This window comes from Oncorhynchus mykiss, chromosome 6, assembly GCF_013265735.2.
Source record: "Oncorhynchus mykiss isolate Arlee chromosome 6, USDA_OmykA_1.1, whole genome shotgun sequence".
In the NCBI taxonomy this organism is placed as follows: Eukaryota; Metazoa; Chordata; class Actinopteri; order Salmoniformes; family Salmonidae; genus Oncorhynchus; species Oncorhynchus mykiss.
In genome coordinates this window covers 72631576-72659214 of record NC_048570.1, presented here as the reverse complement: position 1 = coordinate 72659214, position 27639 = coordinate 72631576, and the positions used below count along the sequence as shown (strand labels likewise).

The following is a 27639-nucleotide window of genomic DNA, read 5'->3' as shown; positions in this document are numbered from 1 at the left end:
TTGTTTTACTCCATCTGTAACAGTTGGGTCGAACTGCTTTGCTTTCTTGGCCAGGTCGCAATTGTAAATAAAAACTTACTCTCAACTTGCTTACCTGGTTAAATAAAGGTGAGAAAAAAAAGTGCGCTATTTTATAGTCAGTCTCATTTCTCTAGCTTCCACTATATATTCCAACTTGTTGAATTCTCTTTATTCTATCCATTTTGTATCAAACCAGTTTTGTTCAGTGTTTAACTATGTCTGAATGAGACCATTTAGACTAATCTTTATATACGCACACACCTCTGCAGAATTATGACAAAGAGGCCCATCAGAATCCAGAGGGTTTCATTTATTGACAACTGCAGTCAAAACAAACAGGCTAGACAGGCAATTGGAGGGGAAAGGGCTACTGGCTTATAGGAACGGGAGGGAATAGCATAGCACAAACTAAGGATTCAAGGATGAACTTGATTGATGCCAATCCTATAGATATATCAAGCAAGACAAACACAGCTATAGGATGTAGCAAGAAAATGGAGGGTCTATGTGCTCTCTTTGCCCAAAGTGTGTTTGTCAAACAGGTACTCGGCCATGCCGTTCTGGGGGGCACCCATCCGGCGGAGGTTGGTCACCCAGTCACCCAGCTCCTTTATGGACTTCACCTGCTCGTCCAGGTAGTGTGTCTCAATGAAGTCACACATCTGAGCGAAAAGGACCAAATGAGAGAAAGGACCAACAGGTAAGCAAAACTCAGTGGAGTGATGCCTCAAACAGAACAGGGATGAATAATCTCTTGTGTTCTTCTAGACCTTAGAGGAAAAGGGTTTTTAAAACCCTTCATGAGACCCTCTGGACTTGGCACTGATTAAAGTGTACACTGCATGAAAAACCTGACAGACTTCATATTTGGCACCCTGTTTATGATATCCTGAATTACATGATAAATATGGGTGGATTAGATTCTGATTTTAAATCTTCAGAGACTGTTAAAAATATCTTGCAGTTAAAATAACATAGTGTTTTGCCTTTGTATAGTTCATGACTCCATATACTCACGTGTGGGTCGTTGTTATCAGCGCAGACCTTGTGCAGGTCCAGCAGGGACTGGTTTACACTCTTCTCCAGCTGCAGGGCACTCTCAAGGGCCTCCACACCGCAACCCCACTCATCCTTCTCTGGTTTCTGGAACAAGCCATACATATGGTGTTAGAAAGAGCAGCCGTAGTGCCTCTTCACAAGCCACTATTCCCCCACTGGCTTATGTCAGACAAACTGGAGTACACATTGGCTACCTAGCTGCTTAATAACCATTTAGTCAAGTTTAAATATCACCTGTTGCCGGTTTCCTTAACCCCTCATTGCTTTACTCTGTAAGCAGTCAGTCTTTCTCTAGAATTCAGTATGGCTGCTGTTTAACATTCTCTCCATGCCCATTGCAACAGTACATTTATCTCTGACAGTGTCAATGACACACGCAGCAGTTTAAATGTCTGAAAGATAAGTGGTCCACACCCTCAATCTCCCTCTGTCAGTCCTCCCTAGATGGGAGCTATCATATCCCCACAATAAACTCCCACTGAAAGCATGCATTTGCACACAGGCGAAATATGGACATGCACACAAGCACTTAGCACACCTTGACGTCCTGCAGGAAGATTCTCCCTCCCCTCTGGTTCTGAACTTTCATCAGCTTCTCAGCGTGCTCACGTTCTTCGTGGGACTGGTTCTTGAAAAACTTAGCAAAGTTGTGCAGGGCCTGGTCATCACGATCAAAGTAATACGCCTGAGACAGAGGAGAAGGTAAAGGTGAATTCAAAGATACCTGGCTGGTTCCAGTTCTAACATCTTGACATAAGTAGCGATCAGTAGAATCAATGTGTATCTACAATGATCACTGCTATCAGTATGCAGATAAAATGAGCTCCACAAGTGTTGGGACAGTGACATTTTATTGTTGTTTTGGATCTGTATCCAGCACTTGAAATGATACAATGACTATGAGGTTCAATTACAGTCAGCTTTAATTTGAGTGTATTTTGATCCATGTCGGGTCAACCGTTTAGAAAGTACAGCACTTTTATACATAGTCCAACCATTTTAGGGGAATAAAAGTAATGGGACAAATTTACTTCAGTGTATTAAAGTAAACATATGTGGTCCCATATGCCTAACACGCAATGACTACATCAAGCTTGTGACTCCAAATTTGTTGGGATAAATTTGCATTCAATAGAAATGGTAAATGAATCATTTTGGAGTCACTAAATAACAGAAATTAAACACATCTACATTAATATGGATGCTACCATGATTACAGACAGTGCTGAATGAATTGTTAATTAGTGAGAAAGTTGAGGCATAAACATGGTAGCCTCCTGTTAACAGCAAATGCTGCAAAAAAGCACTTAACTATTTTGATTAGATAATTAAATTAGTGGGTCTTATGGTTGTGGAAGGCTAATTTGGCCTGGATATAGTTTCATGAGCCTTGAATTCTTTAGATTGACTGTTTGAAACGCAGTGAATTGTACAACTGATTCAGAGTGTGATATAACTAAATAAAAATGTGCATCACTCACAAGGTTGAAAACAATGACAATTTAGGCCATACCGCCCAGCCCTAGTATTAAATGGGATGCCAAGAGGCCAGTGTTGAAAACACACCCATCTGCACTGTCATGGGGTGTAACCTTTTCTTACACCTCATGACTCAGTGTTCCTGTAAACTAATCAGTCATACTAGTATCCGAGACTACACTTGCCAAACCCTTCTTCCTCTCCAGTCCCCTTCCAGTCTTACCATGGACAGATAAACATAGGAAGCGTACAGCTCCAGGTTGATCTGCCGGTTGATGGCAGCCTCACAGTCCTGATGGAAGTTCTGTCTCACCAGAGGCATGTTTCTGAAATGGAAATGTATTAACTGTCAAAAAGGAAAGGGCACACTTTGGTTCAATGAATTATGGCACTTTTAAAACAGCATGGAACCCCAATGCCAAAGGGAAGATTATCTGACTCTTCAATAACTCAGTCTAACATTACAGAAGGTTGGTGCTATCCAGTCATTCCATAGATAAGGGGTTTGTTTGGTTATGAGAGATGAATCACTGTAGCCCTTTAGTTGGCTAGTAGAGCATGAGTCTCAAAAGTATTTGGACTTTATGAAGCGTGCATATCTCCACACGCAGTGTCAGCAAAATATGACCCAAAATACCACAGTCATGCATTTAAACACGATGGGCAGGACGTTGTCATTGCAAATCCGGCTGCCACCACATAGTAACAGATATTCTTCTATTTAGCTAGATACTCTAACCTTATCTATGTACAGCGCATCCAGAGGTAGTAAGAGGGTCGACACCGCCCTACATATGTCTACACAGATAAACAGACTGTCTGTTAAGGGCGACTGCACTTCTTGATATAGCTTTGTTTTAGATATGCTTCATTAAGAAATGCTAGCGGCTATGACTGAACTCAAACAAATGGTTTGATATAGGCGGGAAGAGTTGGCAAAATAATTAGGCGAATTCACTTCTGCCAACTGGCGTGCGACCAAATGTGGTTGGCTTTCGGATAAGCCTCTGGGGCTACTTCAGGACCGTCAATAAATTAATGCAAGTGGGGACAATATTTTCATTTTACACACCGTTCACACAGTTCTCATGAAATGCTTTCAATACACGTTTACATTTCTACAATTTTGTTAGACGTTCATTCTTGGCCAGTGATCAGGAGTCCTCTAGGGTGGTGAACAATTGGCCCAGCATCGACCGGGTTGCCTTAACTGACTTAATAAAAAAAGGTTTTAAAAAAAACTTAATTGCTATTTTGATAAGTGAAGTTTATTTGATCAAAGACAATGTTTGTTGTTACAAGGGAATGGCTCTATTCTACAATAGATTGGCTAGATATATCCCGCCTTTGAAGGCATGTACTTCCATTGTTAATCGACTATCTTGTCAATATAATATATCCTCGCACTTCACCGACCAAGCCATCAGTGTTGCCAATTTATATTTAGAGAGTTCTGACTACTCCCCAAACGAGTGTTTAGTTGATAGCGTTTAACGACTTTCCCCACTTAATTCTGCCGCAACGTCGCGCATACAGGCAGATAAGAACAAAGGGCGCGGTGTGCGTAAGAGAGCGGACAAAAGGGCTACCGCAGCAAGTCAAATTGGTGCTGTGACGTCGACGTAACTGCAAATCATGGAGCCGATCACTGAAAAAAAAAATTTGCCAGCACTGAACGCCAGACGCCATTATTTGGCAAAACAAGGACATATTTAGTAAACCACCACGATATCGAAAAACACCGCAATTATAACATTGACGATTGTTATTAGTAGCTAGCGTAATAACACTGTTATTTTACAATGCTAACGTTGCAACGCATTTGACATCGTCGCAAGCTTGTTAACGTTAGCTAGCTGGCTACAGTAGGTAGCGTAGTTTGTTACATAACGTAGCTAGCTAGCCACCCTCAGTAGTACGGCCTTGGGCGGTAGTGGCTAGCTAGTTACGTTACATCCAACTATTATGCCAACCAGCTAGTTTAATAACGTATTTATTCTTAGCTAGATATGTTATTTGTCTTACCTTGTTTTTTCTGGTCCGAAGAGGTGGTGTGAGTGATTCGAATTGTTCGTTTCTACGATGTTACGGATAGCTTGATCTAATTTGGTTTTCAAAAGGGATGAAATCAAAAAGAAATTGCTTCAAAAGAGTAGAAGGTTGCCGTTCAAGCACTGTTGAAGCAGGTAACCTTTACTCTCGTCTGCAAACTGATATGTGTGAGCGGTGAGGGTTGCGCAGTGCTTAAATAGGGAATGACGTCGTCAAAAGCAGTAAGGGGAGGGGACTGGCGCAAGGAGGGACTGTCGAAAGCACATCGTTTTTTCATTTATATAAAATACTATATTTGGTCAAACTTTTGAAAACTATATGCTAAAGCACGACACTTGTTTGAAATCCCTTTTTACTCAGTGAGACATAGCAAACAGATGGAAATTGTATCACATGAGTAGAGCCCAGAGCAGGGTTCCCCAGGGGCAAATGGTGGTTTATTTGTTCCCCCAGGTTTTCTGTTGAGTTTTCATTGTTGGACATAAAAAACTCTAAAAACACCAGGAAATCAGCTCTTAGTGATTTTTATTTGAGGAATCTGGGTGGCAGGTATCCTAGCAGTTAAGAGTGCTGGGCCATTAACCACTGGGTCAGTAACTGAAAGGTTGCTGGTTTGAATCCCTGAGCCAACTTGGTGAAAATTCTGTCTGTGCCCTTGAACAAGGCACTTAACTCTAATTACTCCTGTAAGTTGCTCTAGATAAGAGTGTCTGCTGAATGACTAAAATGTCAAATGTATTTTCACGCATAATTGAGAGATCATATTCAAGCAAAGTTTGAAATTATTTTGTATTAGATAAATATATCTGTTTGGGCTTCTTGCAGTCAATTTGCAGTCTATGTTCCGGCCCCCGCTTAAGAAGAAATCGGCCCGCGGCTAAATCTAGTTGATGATCCCTGGTCTAGAGTTTTTCCAGACCACCAGTCATAACCAAAAAAAAATACTAGGCTAAGGCTCCCAAGGATGGACCCAGAGTTTTTCCCTGGTCGGGTCACACTTCAAAAACTGCTGCCCTTACACAATAAACAGGATTAATCAAATAAGGAACTTAACAATACACTAAACAGTCACGTAGACCAGGTTTTCTTAGCAGAGATGCTGACAATTCATGATATTGCGTAACGGGTATTTTTGAAAGGGGAATTGAATTTCCCAGAAGTGACAACAGCAGAACAGATGTCATAGTCTGATCGACACAAAGTATCTCAAAATCCCAAGCACAATGGGTGCCACGCATTAAAATAAGTTCTGAGAGTCTAACTGTGGCCACATGAATGAGATACCATCAGTGAAATTACTTATTTATGGTGTAGTCCTACTTAGTTGATTGGCATTATCATGGTGGAAAAATAGGGCAAATTCAGATAAGTATATGTAACGGATGTGAAACGGCTAGCTTAGTTAGCGTGGGCGCTAAATAGCGTTTCAATCAGTGACGTCACTTGCTCTGAGACCTTGAAGTAGTAGTTCCCCTTGCTCTGCAAGGGCCGCGGCTTTTGTGGAGCGATGGGTAACGATGCTTCGAGGGTGACTGTTGATGTGTGCAGAAGGTCCCTAGTTCGCGCCCGGGTATGGGCGAGGGGACGGTCTAAATTTGTACTGTTACATATACAAAACCATTATGAATTCTTTGATTACAGTTGTGTGGCTATAAGTTTCAGGCTAGGCTTGATTTTAAATAATGGGAAGAACCATCACCATATGACTAAATACTCACACTACATGACACTGAACAGCTGTAGCAGATAAACAGTACTATCATCACCACAGTTCTCTCTGTCTGTCTGGTATCCTACACACAGTTAATAACCACTGTGTGTACCAGACAGTCAGCCAGCAAGAGCAGAGGACTGCTGGGTCATTGTCATACAGTGTATCATATAATCACACCAGAAAATGCTGCAACATAATGCCATAGACACTGGTTGAAAATCCAACCCATGAATAAAACTGTCTCGTTTCCTTTGCCACTAGGTATCACAATCTCTCATTTGCACCTTCCAAGTAATCTCATTCATCAGACACTTCCTCCCAATGCTAGGAAACATAATGTGCTATATATTAGTCTGGAGTCTGGTTACCTTAATTAAGATATGCCTTTCATCTCGTTTTTTTTATACAGGATTGATGAATTAAGGCATGGATACAATTAAAATTATTTGAAGATTTAGAAGAACTGGCTATCTGCTGCGTCACCCACATCTGATATACATTGTTACAAAGAAGTGAAGCATATTTTGGTGCAGCATATGGATGACAATAAGGCTGGACTTATATGCTTTGTATAATGAACACGATGGGAGACAGTTGGTTTGAAGCGGAGGGCGCAGCAGGTGTTTATTGTAAGGGACCACAGGAGGAGGCAGGTAGCTGAGTCCAGGGGCAGGCAGAAGGTCATACACAGGGGGTCCAATAGGGCAAAGGCTAGTAATGTCGTCCTGGAGATCAGGCAATAGGTTGATAACAGGAAATCCAATAGGCTAAGGTACAGGCAGGGAATAGGCATCGTTAGTGAGGTAGGCAAAAACTATCATACACAGGGCGGCATACATTACGGAACCACAGAACTCTGACAAGAAGCGTGTCACAAAACAAACAATAACTCACAGTGATGGGGTGCAAAGAACTGAACTAAATAGTGTGTGATAATGACATACAGGTGTGTGAACCAGGTGATCAGAATTCAGGTGATTGGGATCTGGAGAGTGAGCTGCGTTCAGGGGATCTCCGTGTTTGAGAGTGTGAGTTGGAAGCAGACGTTACACTTTGCATAATCAAATAAAACACCTAATTATAAGATGTCACCTTCTTTATAACTGTAAAATACAGATTTGTATTGTTAGAGAAAATGTGCCTATTTTCTAAAGGTCTCTCCTGATCAAAATGTCTGGTCTCATTTAGCTTGGCTTCCTGAACTCGTTAAATCTTGTCCATTAATGACAAACAGAAAGTGTTTTTTGTTTAAAACAACTTCCTTGACAACAGCTCTGGTCTGCTCAGCAAAGGCAAGAAGTATAAACGCAGTATGGCCACTGCAGACACTGGATGGACCATGTAAAGCCCTGTAAGATGCAGACACGTGCTTTGTCAGTGGCTGAGGTAGGGTTCAGCCAGGAGTTGCAGGACTGTCAGAGTTTTAAGTGGTTTCAGATTTCACATCCTATGTCATACAGGCTCAATAAATAGCCCTTGTTCCCATGGACAGTGTAGGATATCACTCAATGTAAGCCATTTCGATCTATGGTGTCCACAGATCGATTTTTTTTGCTAAAATGTCGGTCGGAACCGGTACCAGAACCAGGGACTTTACATTTAAAGGTGACACCAATAAGGGATCATAGCTTTCACCTGGATTCACCTGGTCAGTCTATGTCATGGAAAAAGCAGGTGTTGTTTTATACAAACCGTGTATATTTGCGGGTTATAGGTTCTGCATGGTCAATTCGCCATCTGAAGTGGCCGTACAGCATTTACTGCGATGCCGCAGACGTCAGGACTTTCATTCTTCTTGCGCTTAGCCGAGCAGAGCTATTGTGAAGGAAGTTGTCAAGGAAGTGAGTTTGTTTATACTGGACCTCCACCTACGGTCAACCAATCATGTCAATGCGGAGCTATACGGAACCCTACGCATTGTTACAAAATTTGAGAGGCGCACGACAATGCGGTATGGATTTTGATTTGGCCTCCGCAATTGCGTCACACCCTCCATACAACGCCTATGACAACATACTTGGATCAAGCATAAGGGGTCGGTGGCGGGCCTCAGGTTTTCACTTTATCACATACAGTCGGGTTATTAGCAATTGCGGGAGACGTGCACCACTAACGCACACATTATTTTCAATGAGGCCACAATGTCATGTGGTGGCACTCCCAACTGTCACCGGTGGTATTGATGCACACACTCATGACCATGTGTCAACACACATATTTTTTTGTACACTCAGGGTATATTGATGTCATGGGCTAACAGTAAATGGGGGCATTGTAACATAGGTTATAAAATGTAATTGGGTGTAAAATCCATTTTATGTTTCATTCCTTCCTGTGTCCTAGATAGAAACAGTGCATTGTTTGGACTCAGCAAATTGTGTTTACAGGGGCTAGTGCAAGCACAAACAACTTCAATGATTATTTGGCACAGCCAATTTACCACCTGCCCAACAACCAGTAGCTGCTGACAAAGTACATCAATGCTGACAGCTGCATATGATATGATACTCTGTTCAGCACTCTGACTACTCACTGGGCACACACTGGTTGAATAAACGTTGTTTCCATGTCATTTCGATGAAATTATGTTGAACCAATGTTGAATAGAAATGTAATTGACGTCTGTGCCCAGTGGGTGACTGATGTTGTGAGAATCTCTCAAGATATTTAAAGAACATTGGTGAGGTGCCTTTAGGATATGTATGGAATGTTAAGCATAAGTGTATAAAGTGTGTATTCTTATTTTAAATCTAGTTCTGTCCATGATACCGAAGTATGTGCTGATATGTGTGTGACTGGTGGATGCTGCTGGGTGTGAATGTGGTGTAGGGGAATGAAGGTGGAAATCATTAAGTTGACTTTAGAGGTAGGAAACTCCACATGATTCAAGGTTGCTGCTTTCACGTCCTTTAAGTCTGATCACCGTGGCTGAGTTGAAAGCCTCAGCGGAGCCAAGGTCCTAAGGTGAAACTCCCATCTGCTTCTGGTTAATTTTATATGAGCAGGAGCGTAACAACAACTGATTCACAGGGACCTTGTTCATTTTATGAGCAGGTCCAAAGCCCAGCACAATACCTCAGCAAACCCTTAATGGGTGGTAGACTGTAACACACTACACTATACCTCAGCTAAGCCTTTTTAAAAAGCGGCAATCGTACTATTTGTCAATTTTGAGACGCTGTAGCCAGTATACACTTCCTCAAATAGTCCGAATTAATCTAAGATAACATAAGACATTAATTTTGCCATTTTTTTGCCGAGGAGAATGTTTGGTGCATTATTTCTCAAGTGAACAAAATTTGCACGAGAAGGAGTCGTCTCCCTTTGAATGACAACAGGCACTTCATTGTAGAATCCCTACTGTTGACCAGTCGCAGACGAGTCGGCTACCGACTTCGGTTTGCCTGGATAATTTTTTTTGTGTGCCTGAACAACCGAAAAAACCCTTGCCGAAGTCCAAAACGAACCAAAATGTCGTCATAATATATGCACGAACTGTTTTGCCTGGGAAGCATACAGACGCCTTTAGTCAGTGTGGAGGTGCCAATGTTGTATTTGACCTAAATGAAACCCAACGCGGGTGGTGGCTGTAACAAAAGTCCTACAAATTTAAAGGCCCAGTGCAGTCAAAAACGTGGTTTTCTGTGTTTAATATATTTCCACACTGTGAGGTAGGAATAATACTGTGAAATTGTAGAAAATTATAATAATGCCCTTTAAGTGTAAGAGTTATTTGAAATACACGTGAAATTTCTGCCTGTTTTGGTGAGATGGAGTTTTGGCTTGCCTGTTGACAAATTAGTTAATAGACCAATACGTTTGCGTTCCAAACCTCTCTGCCAATAACAGCAAGCTTTCTGTTTCCCCCTCCCCACTCAGACATCTCCCAGACAGTCCTAGCAAAATTATTGCTTGAGGAATTGCTCTTAAGATATGTTTCTTTTGGACCAATTCAATTGAAAACAATCACAGCAAGGTATTTCATTGTTAGCCAGAAATTATTTGATATTGAGATAAGGGCTGCATTGGACCTTTAAGAGATTACATCTTACCCCATTGAGGGTGGTAACTGTAAAACGTCTATACCCAGGATACCCATTAAGGGCAGTAACTATAGGAACATGGTAGAATTATTTACATCGGGGGAATTTAGCACTGCCAGCAGCCTATTTGCAACACATCTCGTTTTTGTATTTAGATTTTTGTGTGCTTCACTTGCATTCAGTAGTCTATGAATCACATGGTTATGAAGGCATAAATGTATGAAAGCGTGTATACTTACATTAAATGGACAAAAGGAACACCTATGTGAGAATACTATTCATTCACGCAGGCCTCCTAATTGTAACTAGAATTTCTAAGCAAACAGCTGGAGGCAGGGCTTTCTCCTATAGAGCTCAATTTTATGGAATGGTTTGCCTACCCATGTGAGAGACACAGACTCGGTCTCAACCTTTAAGTCTTTATTGAAGACTCATCTCTTCAGTAGGTCCTATGATTGAGTGTAGTCTGGCCCAGGAGTGTGAAGGTGAACAGAAAGCCACTGGAGCAATGAACTGCCCTTGCTGTCTCTGCCTGGCCAGTTCCCCTTTCTCCACTGGGATTCTCTGCCTCTAACCCTATTACAGAGGCTGAGTCACTGGCTTACTGGTGCTCTTCCATGCTGTCCTTAGGAGGGGTTGCGTCACTTGAGTGGGTTGAGTCACTGACGTGGTCTTCCTGTCTGGGTTGGCGCCCCCCCTGTGCTGTGGCGGTGATCTTTGTGGGCTATATTCGGCCTTGTCTCAGGATGGTAAGTAGGTGGTTGAAGATATCCCTTATGTGTCAGGGGGCTAGGGTCAGTCTGTTATATCTGGAGTATTTCTCCTGTCTTATCCGGTGTCCTGTGTGAATTTAATATGCTCTCTCTAATTTTCTTTCTTTCTCTCTCTCGGAGGACCTGAGCCCTAGGACCATGCCCCTAGAACCAAACTCATTGCTGTCCCCAGTCCACCTGGCCATGCTGCTGCTCCAGTTTCAACTGTTCTGCCTGCGGCTATGGAACCCTGACCCGGTCACTGTGATTGCTATTATTTGACCATGCTGGTCATTTTTGTACATTTTAACATCTTGGCCATGTTCTGTTATAATCTCCACCTGACACAGCCAGAAGAGGACTGGCCACCCCTCATAGCCTGGTTCCTCTCTAGGTTTCTTCCCTGCCTTTCTAGGGAGTTGTTCCTAGCCACCGTGCTTCTACACCTGCATTGCTTGCTGTTTGGGGTTTTAGGCTGGGTTTCTGTACAGCACTTTGATATATCAGCTGATGTAAGAAGGGCTATAGAAATACATTCGATTTGATTGACTACAGCTCAGCGTTCAACACCATAGTGCCCTCAAAGCTCATCACTAAGCTAAGGACCCTGGGACTAAACACCTCCCTCTGCAACTGGATCCTGGAATTCCTGACGGGCCACCCCCAACAACACATATGCCACACTGATCCTCAACACGGAGGCCCCTCAGGGGTGCGTACTCAGTCCCCTCCTGTATTCCCTGTTCACTCATGACCACACAGCCAGGCACGACTCCAACACCATCATTAAGTTTGCTGATGACACAATGGTAGGCTTGATCACCAACAACGAGACAGCCTATAGGGAGGTCAGAGACCTGACCGTGTGGTGCAAGGACAACAACCTCTCCCTCAACGTGATCAAGACAAAGGAGATGATTGTGGACTACAGGAAAAAGAGGACCGAGCACACCCCCATTCTCATCGACGGGGCTGCAGTGGAGCAGGTTGAGAGCTTCAAGTTCCTTGGGGTCCACATCACCAACAATCTAACATGGTCCAAGCACACCAAGACAGTAGTGAATAGGGCACGACAAAACCTATTCTCCTTCAGGAGACTGAAAAGATTTGGCATGGGTCCTCAGATCCTCAAAAGGTTTTGCAGCTGCACCAGAGAGCATCCAGACGGGTTGCATCAGTGCCTGGTATGACAATTGCTCGGCCTCTGACTACAAGGCACTACAGTGGATAGTGCATACGGCCCAGTACATCACCGGGGCCAAGCTTCCTGCCATCCAGGACCTCTATACCAGGCGATGTCAGGGGAAGGCCCTAAAAATTGTCAGACTCCAGCCACCCTAGTCAGACTGTTCTCTGTGCTACCGCATGGCAAGCGGTACTGGAGTGCCAAGTCTAGGTCCAAGAGGCTTCTTAACAGCTTCCACCCTCAAGCCATAAGACTCCTGAACACCTAATCAAATGGCTACCCAGACTATTTGCATTGCCCCCCTCTCACTTCTACACTGCTGCTACTCTCTGTTAGTATCTATGCATAGTCACTGTAATAACACTACCTACATGTACAGTCATGGCCAAAAGTTTTGAGAATTACACAAATATTAATTTCCACAAAGTTTGCTGCTTCGTTGTCTTTGGATATTTGTGTCAGATGTTACTATGGAATACTGAAGTATAATTACAAGCATTTCATAATTGTCAAATTATACTTCAGTATTCCATAGTAACATCTGACAAAATATATCTGCAATCTGCCCTGGCATGCTGTCAATTACCTTCTGGGCCACATCCTGACCGATGGCAGCCCATTCTTGCGTAATCAATGCTTGGAGTTTGTCAGAATTTGTGGGTTTTTGCTTGTCCACCCGCCTCTTGAGGATTGACCACAAGTTATCAATGGGATTTAGGTCTGGGGAGTTTCCTGGCCATGGACCCAAAATATTGATGTTTTGTTCCCTGAGCCACTTAGTTATCACTTTTGCCTTATGGCAAGGTGCTCCATTATGCTGGAAACGGCATTGTTCGTCACCAAACTGTTCCTGGATGGTTGGGAGAAATTGCTCTCGGAGGATGTGTTGGTACCATTCTTTATTCATGGCTGTGTACTTAGGCAAAATTGTGAGTGAGCCCACTCCCTTGGCTGAGAAGCAACCCCACACATGAATGGTCTCAGGATGCTTTACTGTTGGCATGACACAGGACTGATGATAGCGCTCACCTCGTCTTCTCCGGACAAGCTTTTTTCCGGATGCCCCAAACAATCAGAAAGGGGATTCATCAGAGAAAATGACTTTACCCCAGTCCTCAGCAGTCCAATCGCTGTACCTTTTGCAGAATATCAGTCTGTCCCTGATGTTTTTCCTAGAGAGAAGTGGCTTCTTTGCTGCCCTTCTTGACACCAGGCCATCCTCCAAAAGTCTTTGCTTCACTGTGCATGCAGAAGCACTCAGACCTGCCTGCTGCCATTCCTGAGCAAGCTCTGTACTGGTGGTGCCCCGATCCCGCAGCTGAAACAACTTCAGGAGACGGTCCTGGTGCTTGCTGGACTTTCTTGGGTGCCCTGAAGCCTTCTTCACAACAATTGAACCGCTCTCCTTGAAGTTCTTGATGATCCGATAAATGGTTGATTTAGGTTCAATCTTACTGGCAGCAATATCCTTGCCTGTGAAGCCCTTTTTGTGCAAAGCAATGATGACAGCACGTGTTTCCTTGCAGGTAACCATGTTTGACAGAGGAAGAACAATGATTCCAAGCACCACCCTCCTTTTGAAGCTTTCAGTCTGTTATTCGAACTCAATCTGCATGACAGGGTGATCTCCAGCCTTGTCCTCATCAACACTCACACCTGTGTTAACGAGAGAATCACTGACATGTCAGCTGGTCCTTTTGTGGTGTGTTTTTTGGGGGGATTCAGTTCATTTGCATGGCAAAGAGGGACTTTGCAATTCTTCTGATCACTCTTCAAAACACTTGAGTTTATGCAAATTGCCATCATATCAACTGAGGCAGCAGACTTTGTGAAAATTAATAGTGTGTCATTCTCAACTTTTGGCCACGACTGTACTTATTACCTCGACACCGGTACCCAGTCTATAGCCCGGCTATTGTTATTTACTGCTGCTCTTCAATTTGTTATTCTCTTTTTTTCCCCCTTAACTGCATTAAGGGTTTGTAAGTAAGCATTTCACTGTAAGGTCTACACATGTATTCAGGACGTGACAAATAATGGGATTTGAAATGTGTGTACATAGTTCTGTCCTGGTCTATTAATGTTATGTATTAGCCTGTCATTATGTGGACCTTAGGAAGAGGAGTTGCATACTCACGAGCTCAACATTTCTTATAGTACCCATTCAAAACTTTCAGACATGTCTAGGGAGACTGGGGTTGTTTCTGGACAGGGCCAGTAGCAGAAGGGTAAATGGCGCTATCTGCTGTTTTATCCATGAATTTAACCTTTTTCCTACTACCACACTAGTAACTACCGAAAACATTTTCGTAGCAGTCAAATTAGTCGACAATCAATACCACCGTCACACACCTTGACTATAATTCCCCAAATAGAATTAGATTCAAGGAAATGTACAGTAGCAAGCAAATTACTACTTATACCCCTACATGGCTGCACTGCAGCACCAAGTCCAAACATTGACTAAAGGTGGCTAACATTGCTCCTTATAGTCCAAGGACCTTACATGTTGTTTCAAGGCTCTGAAAGCCTAAACAGCCAAATACTTCACCTAAACCGATTCTCAATTGTGGTACAATTCTGAACATAAATCCCTACTTTCATATCCTAAAATAATTTCACAAATGCAAAATACACTTGCTGTACAGTTAGTTAAGTTGCAGCAAATAGTATTTTTCCATTGACAACTTGTTTGTAGCACCCATTTACACACGTTAGGAGACTCAGATGGCCAATTAGCACAGGTAGTAAGTAGACCAACTTCAATCTGTTTTCCGTAAACACACGCTGTAACACGGAGATACTGTATGTTTGTGTGGGAACGCTACTGTACACAGTAATAGCTATTTAGATCACATAACATGCAATCATCCATGTAGTTATACTTCTAGCATAACATTTTTCAGACTGACGCAGACCCTCTTCTCTTTGATTATTGCCTGAGCGCAACATTGGGTCTCTCATTTCATCCCTTTTTATTACATTTATCTCATTTGAAAGGTCCTTTTGCTTCCAAAACACTACCGCAAGTAATGCGTGTTAATGATCAAACTGAGCATCCATGGCTCTTACCAAAATCCCCCAGTACAGAAGACGCCCTCGTCCAATGACTTGTGTAATGTAATAGTCATCATCAAGAGCAATGCAGCACCCAACTGCTTCAGTGGCTGTGTCCAGATTGAAACAAAAGCAAAATACCAAAAGAAGAAAATACAAAATATTTAGCCTTTTCCTTTTTTACAAAGTTTATTTCAGATATTGAACAAGTTTAGTCGAACAGGCCGAATCCCATGTCGTCATCAGATCCCTCTTCAGACTCCTCCTTCTCTTCCTTCTTCTCCTCAGCTGTAAAGAGATAAGTAATCAATTAACCATATACTATTTACCATATACATTGTCTAAAAACACAGCTAGCTCTAGTGAAAGTAACAATCCATGCATTTAGCAATGAAACTTTTAATGCTGTTTGCATTGAGACTGTTCTGGTCTAAATTTCCCAAGTATTTAGTAAAGGCAAATAAGCTTTAGCTTGCCTGACCAAGTGCCCCATCAATATTGAGCTGACCCGCACATCAATATCTATAAATTTAACACCCCATTGCACCCAGTTTGGCATGAAAAATGATGGACCTCAAAGATCAACTTGACAAGGATCTCAAACACTCATGTGGGCTCTGATGTATGCTCACCTGCAGTGGGGGCAGCTGCCCCAGCAGCAGCAGCTCCACCTGAGCTGGCCACTGCCACAGCACCACCTGCTGGCATACTGGCCAGTTTACCATAGCCTGTGAGAAATGACAGTTAACCGATTTAATTACAACTTTGTTCTTAGTCCAGACGGACTATTTCAGGTTCTAATTTTAAGTAGATGTGTTCTCTTCAGTGACTTTTCATTATGCATTGACAGTTCTGCAACTCACCTTGGGCAATCACCTCTTCCACATTTTTGCCACCAAGTTCAGTGACAACCTGAAGGGGAAGAGAAAAAGGGGTCAGAAATTAGTGGCCCAGAGATTGCAAGCATGTTTTCTGATTGAGCGCAACTTTCAGAACACACAAATTGTGCGTTTATTTTACTCAACACTGAGATAAGGTAAAAACATGTGATAAACATACTTTCTCCATGCGTGTGTTGTCAGCCTCAATGCCAACACTTTCCAGGATCTTCTTTATGTCAGCAGCCTGTGGGCTGGCATTACCACCAAGGGCAGAGAGCAGGTATGCAGCAACGTAACGCATTCTGCAATACAGATCATGATGCAGTTATCATGACAAACAAACAGGGCATAAAAAAAATATACCCAATACAGTTATGTTACTTTAAACAAATAATAGTACACATGCGTCCCAAAGGGAACTTCGCAGTATAACCCTATAACATAGAAACAATTATAACTTCTCCATGTCATACCCACAGAGCATCAAGTAGCTAGGCCTACAAACATCTATATTATACATTTGTTTCAAGAGTGATATTTAGACACCTTCTCCATAATCTAAGTGAGAGAAAAAAATGTTGGTTGGGCATCTTTACCAAACACTAGGACTCACTGCCTTACTCAAAACATCTGATTGATTAGCCAACTAGGTAACGTTAGCTAGATAACGGAGGTCAGCAAATTAGCTAGCTAGTCGAGCTTGCTAGCGCAATGTCCACAAAGCTCCAGTTGAGGTTGTCACTGATAACTGTTATTTCTTCAATCAGAATATGAAGATGTGGCATTGAAAAACTCCCTCGCAAATAATGTAACCCATCAACTAGCTACAGTTTTGGGCCTTGTTTCTTTGAGGCAACCGTGAGAGCGACTACACATGGTGACATGTCATGGCTGTTAGGTAGCAAGCTAACTGGTTAGCATGCTCCTCTCCAATACATTATTTGCTGTCCAGTTTTAGGTTAGGGGTAAGACAAATATTTGAAGGGAATGTTTACGTTATGGTGCCGTGTTGGACAAATTTTCACAGGGTGTATATATACTAAATTTCCTTTAGAAGACACTCACTTGACACAGAGACGGCAGATGCGTGTTCACGACGAGATTTGCACAGGCGGAAAGGAAGTTCCAAGGCAGGGGGGAAACGGAAAAACGCGTGATGGGCGTGGAAATCGAATGAATTTTGATTGGAGGAGAAATTTCACAACAAGGTGGACTTGATTTGCAGGACAAAGTGAGGAGATGGTCCGGAGGCCGGGCGGCGTCAACACAATGAAAAATGTCAGAAACAAAAAATAATTTAGGGAAACTGGAATCACAACATGGTGATAATGATACGCCCCATGTAAGTGATTGGGCCACTGTTCAGTCCAGCAAAGTGCCATTGACTCTCAGTGGTCAATAACTGGACAGACGGAGCTGGGACTGTGCTGTGACCTTAGAACAGACACCTAATTTGGACTACATTAGTACCATACTCTATGAAATGGTGCAATAACCCTTACTATAGTACCATTCTTGCCTCTGGCAATATGACATAATATGGTATCTTCAAAAGTTATCAAACAAAAAATGTGGGGCTCCAAAACAAAAAGGATGTTAAAACTACAGTGCCTTGCGAAAGTATTCGGCCCCCTTGAACTTTGCGACCTTTTGCCACATTTCAGGCTTCAAACATAAAGATATAAAACTGTATTTTTTTGTGAAGAATCAACAACAAGTGGGACACAATCATGAAGTGGAACGACATTTATTGGATATTTCAAACTTTAACAAATCAAAAACTGAAAAATTGGGCGTGCAAAATTATTCAGTCCCCTTAAGTTAATACTTTGTAGCGCCACCTTTTGCTGCGATTACAGCTGTAAGTCGCTTGGGGTATGTCTCTATCAGTTTTGCACATCGAGAGACTGAAATGTTTTCCCATTCCTCCTTGCAAAACAGCTCGAGCTCAGTGAGGTTGGATGGAGAGCATTTGTGAACAGCAGTTTTCAGTTCTTTCCACAGATTCTCGATTGGATTCAGGTCTGGACTTTGACTTGGCCATTCTAACACCTGGATATGTTTATTTTTGAACCATTCCATTGTAGATGTTGCTTTATGTTTTGGATCATTGTCTTGTTGGAAGACAAATCTCCGTCCCAGTCTCAGGTCTTTTGCAGACTCCATCAGGTTTTCTTCCAGAATGGTCCTGTATTTGGCTCCATCCATCTTCCCATCAATTTGAACCATCTTCCCTGTCCCTGCTGAAGAAAAGCAGGCCCAATCCATGATGCTACCACCACCATGTTTGACAGTGGGGATGGTGTGTTCAGGGTGATGAGCTGTGTTGCTTTTACGCCAAACATAACGTTTTGCATTGTTGCCAAAAAGTAAAATTTTGGTTTCATCTGACCAGACCACCTTCTTCCACATGTTTGGTGTGTCTCCCAGGTGGCTTGTGGCAAACTTTAAACGACACTTTTTATGGATATCTTTAAGAAATGGCTTTCTTCTTGCCACTCTTCCATAAAGGCCAGATTTGTGCAATATACAACTGATTGTTGTCCTATGGACAGAGTCTCCCACCTCAGCTGTAGATCTCTGCAGTTCATCCAGAGTGATCATGGGCCTCTTGGCTGCATCTCTGATCAGTCTTCTCCTTGTATGAGCTGAAAGTTTAGAGGGACGGCCAGGTCTTGGTAGATTTGCAGTAGTCTGATACTCCTTCCATTTCAATATTATCGCTTGCACAGTGCCCCTTGGGATGTTTAAAGCTTGGGAAATCTTTTTGTATCCAAATCCGGCTTTAAACTTCTTCACAACAGTATCTCGGACCTGCCTGGTGTGTTCCTTGTTCTTCATGATGCTCTCTGCGCTTTTAACGGACCTCTGAGACTATCACAGTGCAGGTGTAATTATACGGAGACTTGATTTTTATTTATTTATTTTTTATTTTACCTTTATTTAACCAGGTAGGCAAGTTGAGAACAAGTTCTCATTTACAATTGCGACCTGGCCAAGATAAAGCAAAGCAGTTCGACAGATACAACAACACAGAGTTACACATGGAGTAAAACAAACATACAGTCAATAATAAAGTATAAACAAGTCTATATACAATGTGAGCAAATGAGGTGAGAAGGGAGGTAAAGGCAAAAAAAGGCCTTGGTGGCAAGGTAAATACAATATAGCAAGTAAAACACTGGAATGGTAGTTTTGCAATGGAAGAATGTGCAAAGTAGAAATAAAAATAATGGGGTGCAAAGGAGCAAAATAAATAAATAAATTAAATACAGTTGGGAAAGAGGTAGTTGATAGGGCTAAATTATATGTGGGCTATGTACAGGTGCAGTAATCTGTGAGCTGCTCTGACAGTTGGTGCTTAAAGCTAGTGAGGGAGATAAGTGTTTCCAGTTTCAGAGATTTTTGTAGTTCGTTCCAGTCATTGGCAGCAGAGAACTGGAAAGAGAGACGGCCAAAGAAAGAATTGGTTTTGGGGGTGACTAGAGAGATATACCTGCTGGAGCGTGTGCTACAGGTGGGGGATGCTATGGTGACCAGCGAGCTGAGATAAGGGGGGACTTTACCTAGCAGGGTCTTGTAGATGACATGGAGCCAGTGGGTTTGGCGACGAGTATGAAGCGAGGGCCAGCCAACGAGAGCGTACAGGTCGCAATGGTGGGTAGTATATGGGGCTTTGGTGACAAAACGGATTGCACTGTGATAGACTGCATCCAGTTTGTTGAGTAGGGTATTGGAGGCTATTTTGTAAATTACATCGCCAAAGTCGAGGATTGGTAGGATGGTCAGTTTTACAAGGGTATGTTTGGCAGCATGAGTGAAGGATGCTTTGTTGCGAAATAGGAAGCCAATTCTAGATTTAACTTTGGATTGGAGATGTTTGATATGGGTCTGGAAGGAGAGTTTACAGTCTAACCAGACACCTAAGTATTTGTAGTTGTCCACGTATTCTAAGTCAGAGCCGTCCAGAGTAGTGATGTTGGACAGGCGGGTAGGTGCAGGTAGTGATCGGTTGAAGAGCATGCATTTAGTTTTACTTGTATTTAAGAGCAGTTGGAGGCCACGGAAGGAGAGTTGTATGGCATTGAAGCTTGCCTGGAGGGTTGTTAACAGTGTCCAAAGAAGGGCCGGAAGTATACAGAATGGTGTCGTCTGCGTAGAGGTGGATCAGAGACTCACCAGCAGCAAGAGCGACCTCATTGATGTATACAGAGAAGAGAGATTACACACAGGTGGATTGTATTTATCATCATTAGTCATTTAGGTCAACATTGGATCATTCAGAGATCCCCACTGAACTTCTGGAGAGAGTTTGCTGCACTGAAAGTAAAGGGGCTGAATAATTTTGCACGCCCAATTTTTCAGTTTTTGATTTGTTAAAAAAGTTTGAAATATCCAATAAATGTCGTTCCACTTCATGATTGTGTCCCACTTGTTGCTGATTCTTCACAAAAAAATACAGTTTTATATCTTTATGTTTGAAGCCTGAAATGTGGCAAAAGGTCGCAAAGTTCAAGGGGGCCGAATACTTTCGCAAGGCACTGTACATGTGTCAAGGAATTACACAATAAAATGTATGGTAATATTATTTAAGTTTAGAATAACATAAGCAAATTAAAACATCTTTCATGGTATAATTTATTTTGTGCAGTTTTTGTAACACAATATACAATACAAATGGACAGAATAAACTGAGAGCAGCACATTTTGTAAGTAGACCTAACAGTCCAAAACAAGCAAACATTCAATATGATATCAAATAGTTCTCATAATTGTTGCAAGTTTGGTCTTGGTACTCAAAACAAGAATATAACAGTCAGAAAAGGAATACAAATCATTTCAGGATTTTTTTTCTCTCATGAAAATCCCTTGTAAAAAATAAAAATATCAAAAGAAAACACTTAGAAAAATATTCTATTGACCCTTTCAAAATATAAGAGGGTAGAAACCTGAGGGGTGTTTCACAAAGCTCTAGGAATTGGCAAGGTAACTGTCCTGAACATTCTGTTGAAACCATTCATGTCAGTCACAAGGACATTTCAGTAATCATACTAAGGGGCAAGCTGACATGTAACCAACTTGCTATGGGGTGCCAAATCTGTTAAGCCTTTGCTTACTTTACACATCTTTTTAAAAGAATGAATAGAACATAGAATCATTTCTTTATGAAGTGAAGAAAACTTTAGAGTGCAGGAATTACAAAATGTTTCATGATTTAGAAGAATACATTTTATTCAATTCAGCAAAAAAAAAAAAAAATCTAATTTCATCAATATAACTGGAATTACACAGTACATTCACAAGTGACCATCATAAGATAAAATACAAACTATGCTATTCAGCTGAAAATTAACATAATATCTGGAATTGAAATCAGTGATGCCAAGTTATGTTCACATCTTCAAGGGATAGTTCACCCAAATGGGACATGTTGAGCTATAAAATTAGGTACAAGTAATTATTCGAACCTGTAAGTCAGCAACCAAAAATATGGCTTTGTTAACTCAACCACAGCATAGCAACGTTATTGGTCTTTATTATGAACTGTATTAATGAAGGTGGGTTTCACATACCAGTAGATTTCATGCATTTTTTAATGAATGGCATTCAAGGAGTTTACTCACGTTGAAAGATAGCAGGTAGCAGCACCCTATTTCAAACAACCATGCTGGTGGTAGTGCAATACTGTCTTTTTCTCGTTTATGCTTTTTGGAAACATCAGTTGATGTTGGACAACAATGGCATGTTCGTCATCGCTGCGACAAGTTGGCCAACCTACTGTACACCCACCTTGAATGAGTTGGCCACACCGTTGAAGTGTGAATAGAGCAAAGTAACTCAAAGAAATGAAAAACTAAAATTACTACGGGCAAGCAGCTTTCTTGGGGAATCTCAAAATCCACTGACCCGGTTTGTGAAATACCCCTCTGGTTTCAAAATGTTCTGACTTATTGCTCTTTTGAAATATTTAAAATGTCAGGTTTGCCTCAGGTCTCAAAATTGTATACTGTCCCCCCTTACTGTCATAAGGGGAAAAGGTTATCTGAATTTTAAAAGAGAGCACAGCATCTTAGAAAGCCTTCTCCCAGCCCACTGAAAACCTACGCATTTGAAGGCTCTAAATCATTCATGGGATGCAAAAGCTAGAAGTTGTTGAATAATTTATGAGTCAGCAAAATCTTTTTTTAAAGTTTGTAAGACAGTGAAAACATCAGCACGAGGTTAAAAATAAATTCAGAGAATGTATTATTTAATTCCTTAACAATTTAGAATTTAGATTAGAATACTAAACACAGATCTACCAAAATGATCATACCGGTTATTTTCAGGAGGAAAAAAAACTAAACAGAGACAATGGTAAAACATAACGGTCTCCATTTAGCCTTCATATACTGGTAAACACAAAATGTCTATATCAATTTACACACAATACCCAATTCCTTCAATAATATTTATTCTATAACCCTTATATCCTAAACATATTCTATTAGTACCAGTTTCTTTTCGCTCTCAAAAATAGCAGGTGTGACGTTTGCATTCCTGCAAATGCTTGGTAAACCTGACATTGAAGTGTTGAATCATCTGAGCTTAGTTTTGTAATTTGAATGACAGTACAAGTTCAAATACATTTGTATTGCCCTGAGGCACTTTATAAAGGCTGTACTAAAATAAAAAAAATACCATCTCTTCAATCAATGAACCTCTGTGGTGGGTCTCACAGGTCCTCAAATGGCATCCAATATGTCAGTCCAAAATGTAATGCATATGTAAAGCGTGAATGACCAACTACTTGTAGAAATATGATAAATCTAGTGTTTGCCTTGAGTCGTGGTGTGGAGGATAGTGTCAGAAGTTGAAGGGGTAGGTTGTAGAAAAGGTAGAAATATAATATATGTGGATACATACTAAACGTAGTGAGCTAAGTTTTAGATGAAGGTTAAAATTGTGACTGGGACAGATGGCTGGAAGAGGGTGAAAGATGAGGGAATTGCGTGCCAGTGATGAAAAAACACTATTGGGGATAGCTGTTCTGTTGCCGGCGCTTTGCAGACCTCATCTTCTCAAAGCGGGACTCCATTTCCTCAAGGACTTTAGGAGTGTACCTGACCACCAGCTTCACAGTGCCCTGGGCAGCTTTGAGAAGCTCCACAGCTTTCTCATGGTGCTCCCCCTCCACACTCTGGAAAGAAAGAGATAAAAGGAGGATTAATTTAAATAACAAACAAAATTAGGTGACTGAATATGATAAATGTATATTGATAGTGGCCGTGTCCGAAATCTGGTTTGCCTGCTATTTACTTAAACTGCATACTGTGTACTAATCATACTACTTAGAACGTTGGGTTTAGTAAAAACAAATGCAGTAAAATATAACAGTATACTAGGCTCATCCTACATCATCTAATGCGCAAATGCTTTGATTCCCTACATTCATTCATTTCGGTACAGCTTGTCTCCTCAACAGTTTATCAGCTGTTGTCAGATACACATGGGCCTCGAAATACAATTCTCTTCCTCAAGGGTGCAGCAAATTCTACTAGATAAAAATCCAAAATGACTAGGACATCCTGGAATTTTTAAACCATTCTCAATCTTCAAAATTTCACATACAACAAACAAAAAAACACACAAAAAAATAATCTGCCTTCCCAAAATGCCTACTATTTAGAACGCAAGTACGGGTATATGGACAGCCAGAGACTGCATAAACAACACGTACCACCCCATTGACAGAAAGAAGCTGGTCGCCTCTCTTGAGGCCCCCGTGGCGGTCTGCAATTCCCCCAGGAATGATGCGTGAGATGTAAATAGGAGAGTTCTGTTCCTTCCCTCCCATTATATTGAAGCCAAGTCCTTCCTCAGTCTTAGGCAGCTCCACCACGCGAGGGTGTGAGTGCCCCTCACTGGCCGCAAACGCTGCAACAGTGGCCTACAAGGCAAGAGAGGAGAAAGTTGTTAACCCAGAGTTGCATACAGAGTTGTTGTTTAATATTGGTTGTTGTTGTTGTGACATACCTTGGCTGTGGCATTGGCCCTGACTTCAGGGCTACTATTAATGTCCACTGTCTCATACACATGTTCATACACCTAAGGAGTTGTTTAGAAAAGGCAGAAAGAAGGTTAGTCAAATGCAAATTGCTAAGCTAAATGACTTCCTTCAAAAAGTCTGGCATGTTAAAAATGGTAGTTCTTGCTGTCCAGAGTTCCAAGCTAGTAATTAATCCTCAAACTGGATAGCTCATTTTGTAATAACAACACTACATTGAAAAAAACGCTTTATGATACACTGAAGGAATGACAAATCTTACATCAGAAGTCAAATAACTAGTCCATAGGCAGAAATCAAACATTTCATGTTTTATAGGCCTGTCTGTGTCAGCCCCATCTCACACAAGTTCACAAATCAGAGCCTGGAGGTCCAGAGTACTGCTGGTTATTTTTTTTCCACTCACCTGGTGCCCCAGGTCTGAATCAATCACCCTGATTGGAGGGGGTGAATGAAAATCAGCAGTACTTCTGGCCTTGAGGTCCAGATTTGGCCACATAAATTGAGTTGAATTTTGAAGGGTGTGATGGGCATGTAATGGCACAGTCTCAGCTCACCTCTCGCACAGCATTACAGAACTCGCTCTGCAAGACCCTTTGCAGTGCCTGCAGTTTCTGGGGAGGCACTTCCCCCGTCCTCTGGAGCTTGTCAAGCAATTCAATGGCTCGAGAAATGTCTGTGGGGAGAAAACATGGAGACCACCCACCATCAGAGATCTTACCAATAATTTACATTGATTTAAAGACTTTGGTTTGGGAAATAATTGTTTGAGGCAGAGGATCTAACATTACAGCACAAGAGTAATGGAGTCTGTTGGTTTGGATTTTGTAGATTGATTAAGTAAATCTGTCCATGCACAGGGTATTACAATACAGGCATAGCTGATCATTACCAAATCTTCATCACACTGCTTGTAAACACATGGTAGAATTCAACATAGTAACAGTCTGGGCTTTCGGGCGCAACATTTTCAAATGAACCTAGCAAGCTACTGAGCTACATACTAGACGCTGAACTTTTGTTTGGGTGCAACTGCTAACATTACTAGGAAGCTACAAACTACCAGTGGTGGAAAAAGTACCCATTTGTCATACATGAGTAAAAGTAAAGATACCTTAATAGAAAACGACAAGTAAAAGTCACCCAGTAAAATAGTACTTGAGTAAAAGTCTAAAAGTATTTGGTTTTAACTATACTTAAGTATAAAAAGTAAATGGAATTTCTAAAATATACGTATCAAAAGTAAAATTATTAATAATTTCAAATGCCTTACATTATGTAAACCAGATGACACAATTTTTGTATTTATGGATAGCCAGGGGCACACTACAACACATTAACTTACAAACAAACAAAGCATGTGTTTAGTGAGTGCGCCAGATTAGAGGCAGTAGGGATGACCAGGCAATGTTCTCTTGATAAGCGTGTGAATTTGACCTTTTCCTGTCAAAATGCAACCAGTACTTTTGGGTGTCAGGGAAATGTATGGGGTAAAAAGTACATCATTTTCTTTAGGAATGTAGTGAAGTAAAACAATTTGCAAAAAGTATAATTAGTAAAGTACAGATGGCCCCAAAAACTACTTAAAATACTTTAAAGTAGTACTTTAAAGTATTTGTACTTAAGTACCACACACCACTGCAAACAACCTAGTAACGTTACCAGATTTGAGGATGGCTATCTTGTTAGCTAAATTAGCTAACCTTAGCTGGCTACAACATTAGCAACTCAGCCCATCTGTCTTTCTGAAAACTAAAGCGGATTATATTGGCATAATCTATTTTTCTTTCGACTTTTGAGAGATGATTGTACATGGGCTAGTTATTTCAAAATTAATTGACTTGCCCTAACGCTAGTTAGCTAACTAAATTAAATTCCAGATTAGCTACCGTTAACTAGCTAGCCATCTGTTAAACTCGTGTGTGTATTTTCATCATTTGAACTATTATTATTGATCAAGCAATCTGTGTAGTTTGACGTTTTACCTCTTTCCAGTCGAACAGGTTCCCCCAAAGACGCCATAATAGCCTAAATCCGGCACTGTTCGGGAGAAATTATCAACGAGCAAAATATCCACTCGGCGATAAACAGATTTGAGCTGTATTGACGGGGAATGTTGTTGCGTCAAGGACACGCAATCGGCGCAATATACGGTCGATGTGCCAAATCCAAGATGGGGGAAAAACTGAGAAGTCATATATCACTAAAGTTTTGTTTGATATTTTAGAAAATGTGGTATCCTAAATGTATAACCTGCAACATTTACAGCTTTTCAATGGTTATTTAAATTATAGATATTAATGTATAGTTATTAAAATGTTTTATCTGATCATTATTCATAACCCAAATTGAATTGTTTGTAAATGTCTTTGTAAACCTACAATGTTGCTTCAATATGTTTAAAACCATCATTTTGATCTCTGTCAGTTCTTGCATTATGTATGCATTTCTATTGATTAATTTCCACTTCTCACAGCAATAGGGAATTTGCTTTCTGAGAGCTGAAATACTACATAGGCCTATTACTCATTACTATGCATTAAACTGTGTTACCTTATCATAACGGCAAAACTGAGGACAGAGACTGCTGACCCAATGTTTATGTTTGTTGTGATAGGAAACTTGTAAACACATTATGTAGGCATAAACGTATAGGATACCTCAAATGATGTTTGGAAAAGTGATTTCTCTCTCATAAAATACAATTTCCTGAGTACTATAGATATATACAAGAATTTAAGTGCTATTTGTGTGTGAAAATCTTACGGAATATACCTTGAATGCACTTTTATTGTTATATTTTATTATCACAATTAGGCATATTTTGGTATCCTTTGTGAGAGAATGTTGACCATCCATTTCTAGGCATGGGACACCTACCTGTGTCGATTGGATAGGGTTGAGATGGCCCATCCAAGGAATTCACCAGTCAAGGATCCTGTCTTCAGGGTTAAAACTTTGAATGTACTCCTCATCAAGCTGTCAGAGGCCATCAAGGATCAGCTTGTAGCCTAGGCTATACGACGTAGACTTATGGGCCTTCTTCTATATGTTCTGATTCTTTGTGTTGTTGATTGAGTATATATTGAGGCTTTTATAACCAAGCCAATGCTGATGAAAATAAAGTCTGTCTGTCTGTCTGTCTGTCTGTCTGTCTGTCTGTCTGTCTGTCTGTCTGTCTGTCTGTCTGTCTGTCTGTCTGTCTGCTTTAGGAGGACAGGCTCATTGTAATGGCTGTAATGGTATAAATGGAACAAAGTCAAACATGCGGTTTCCATATGTTTTGATACCATTCCATTTATTCCATTCCAGCCATTATAATGAGCCTGTCCTCCTCTAGCTCTTCCC

General features: G+C 41.2%; 3 protein-coding genes across 3 annotated transcripts; all 3 read right to left on the bottom strand.

Moving 5' to 3' along the window:
* Positions 1 to 311: 311 nt before the first annotated feature.
* frih (Ferritin, heavy subunit) lies at positions 312 to 4780 on the bottom strand. Its single transcript, NM_001160521.1, is given in 5 exon segments — positions 312 to 683; positions 1039 to 1164; positions 1619 to 1765; positions 2783 to 2885; positions 4585 to 4780. Coding segments are annotated over 4 exon segments (531 nt in total). The 5' UTR covers positions 2882 to 2885; positions 4585 to 4780; the 3' UTR covers positions 312 to 524.
* Positions 4781 to 15526: 10746 nt separating this feature from the next.
* LOC110526528 (60S acidic ribosomal protein P2) lies at positions 15527 to 17464 on the bottom strand. The gene is made up of 5 exons (XM_021607572.2): positions 17310 to 17464; positions 16423 to 16546; positions 16227 to 16275; positions 15996 to 16091; positions 15527 to 15651 (listed from the first exon to the last, which is right to left on the bottom strand). The coding sequence occupies exons 2-5, from the start codon at positions 16543 to 16545 to the stop codon at positions 15575 to 15577; spliced, it is 345 nt and encodes a 114-aa protein (XP_021463247.1). The 5' UTR covers position 16546; positions 17310 to 17464; the 3' UTR covers positions 15527 to 15574.
* A 3400-nt stretch (positions 17465 to 20864) lies between these two features.
* LOC110526527 (protein lin-7 homolog C) lies at positions 20865 to 26434 on the bottom strand. The gene is made up of 5 exons (XM_021607571.2): positions 26277 to 26434; positions 24849 to 24967; positions 24261 to 24332; positions 23965 to 24174; positions 20865 to 23424 (listed from the first exon to the last, which is right to left on the bottom strand). The coding sequence occupies exons 1-5, from the start codon at positions 26311 to 26313 to the stop codon at positions 23257 to 23259; spliced, it is 606 nt and encodes a 201-aa protein (XP_021463246.1). The 5' UTR covers positions 26314 to 26434; the 3' UTR covers positions 20865 to 23256.
* Positions 26435 to 27639: the final 1205 nt, after the last annotated feature.

Coding starts and splice junctions, on each gene's coding strand:
- LOC110526528 (XM_021607572.2), bottom strand. CDS start 16,545: ATGCGTTACGTTGCTGCATACCTGCTCTCTGCCCTTGGTGGTAATGCC. Junction 16,276..16,422: donor ACAACACACGCATGGAGAAA/GTATGTTTATCA, acceptor CTTCCCCTTCAG/GTTGTCACTGAACTTGGTGG. Junction 16,092..16,226: donor GGAAGAGGTGATTGCCCAAG/GTGAGTTGCAGA, acceptor CATTTCTCACAG/GCTATGGTAAACTGGCCAGT.
- LOC110526527 (XM_021607571.2), bottom strand. CDS start 26,313: ATGGCGTCTTTGGGGGAACCTGTTCGACTGGAAAGAG. Junction 24,968..26,276: donor ACCTGTTCGACTGGAAAGAG/GTAAAACGTCAA, acceptor TTCTCCCCACAG/ACATTTCTCGAGCCATTGAA. Junction 23,425..23,964: donor TTCTTTCTGTCAATGGGGTG/GTACGTGTTGTT, acceptor CTTTCTTTCCAG/AGTGTGGAGGGGGAGCACCA.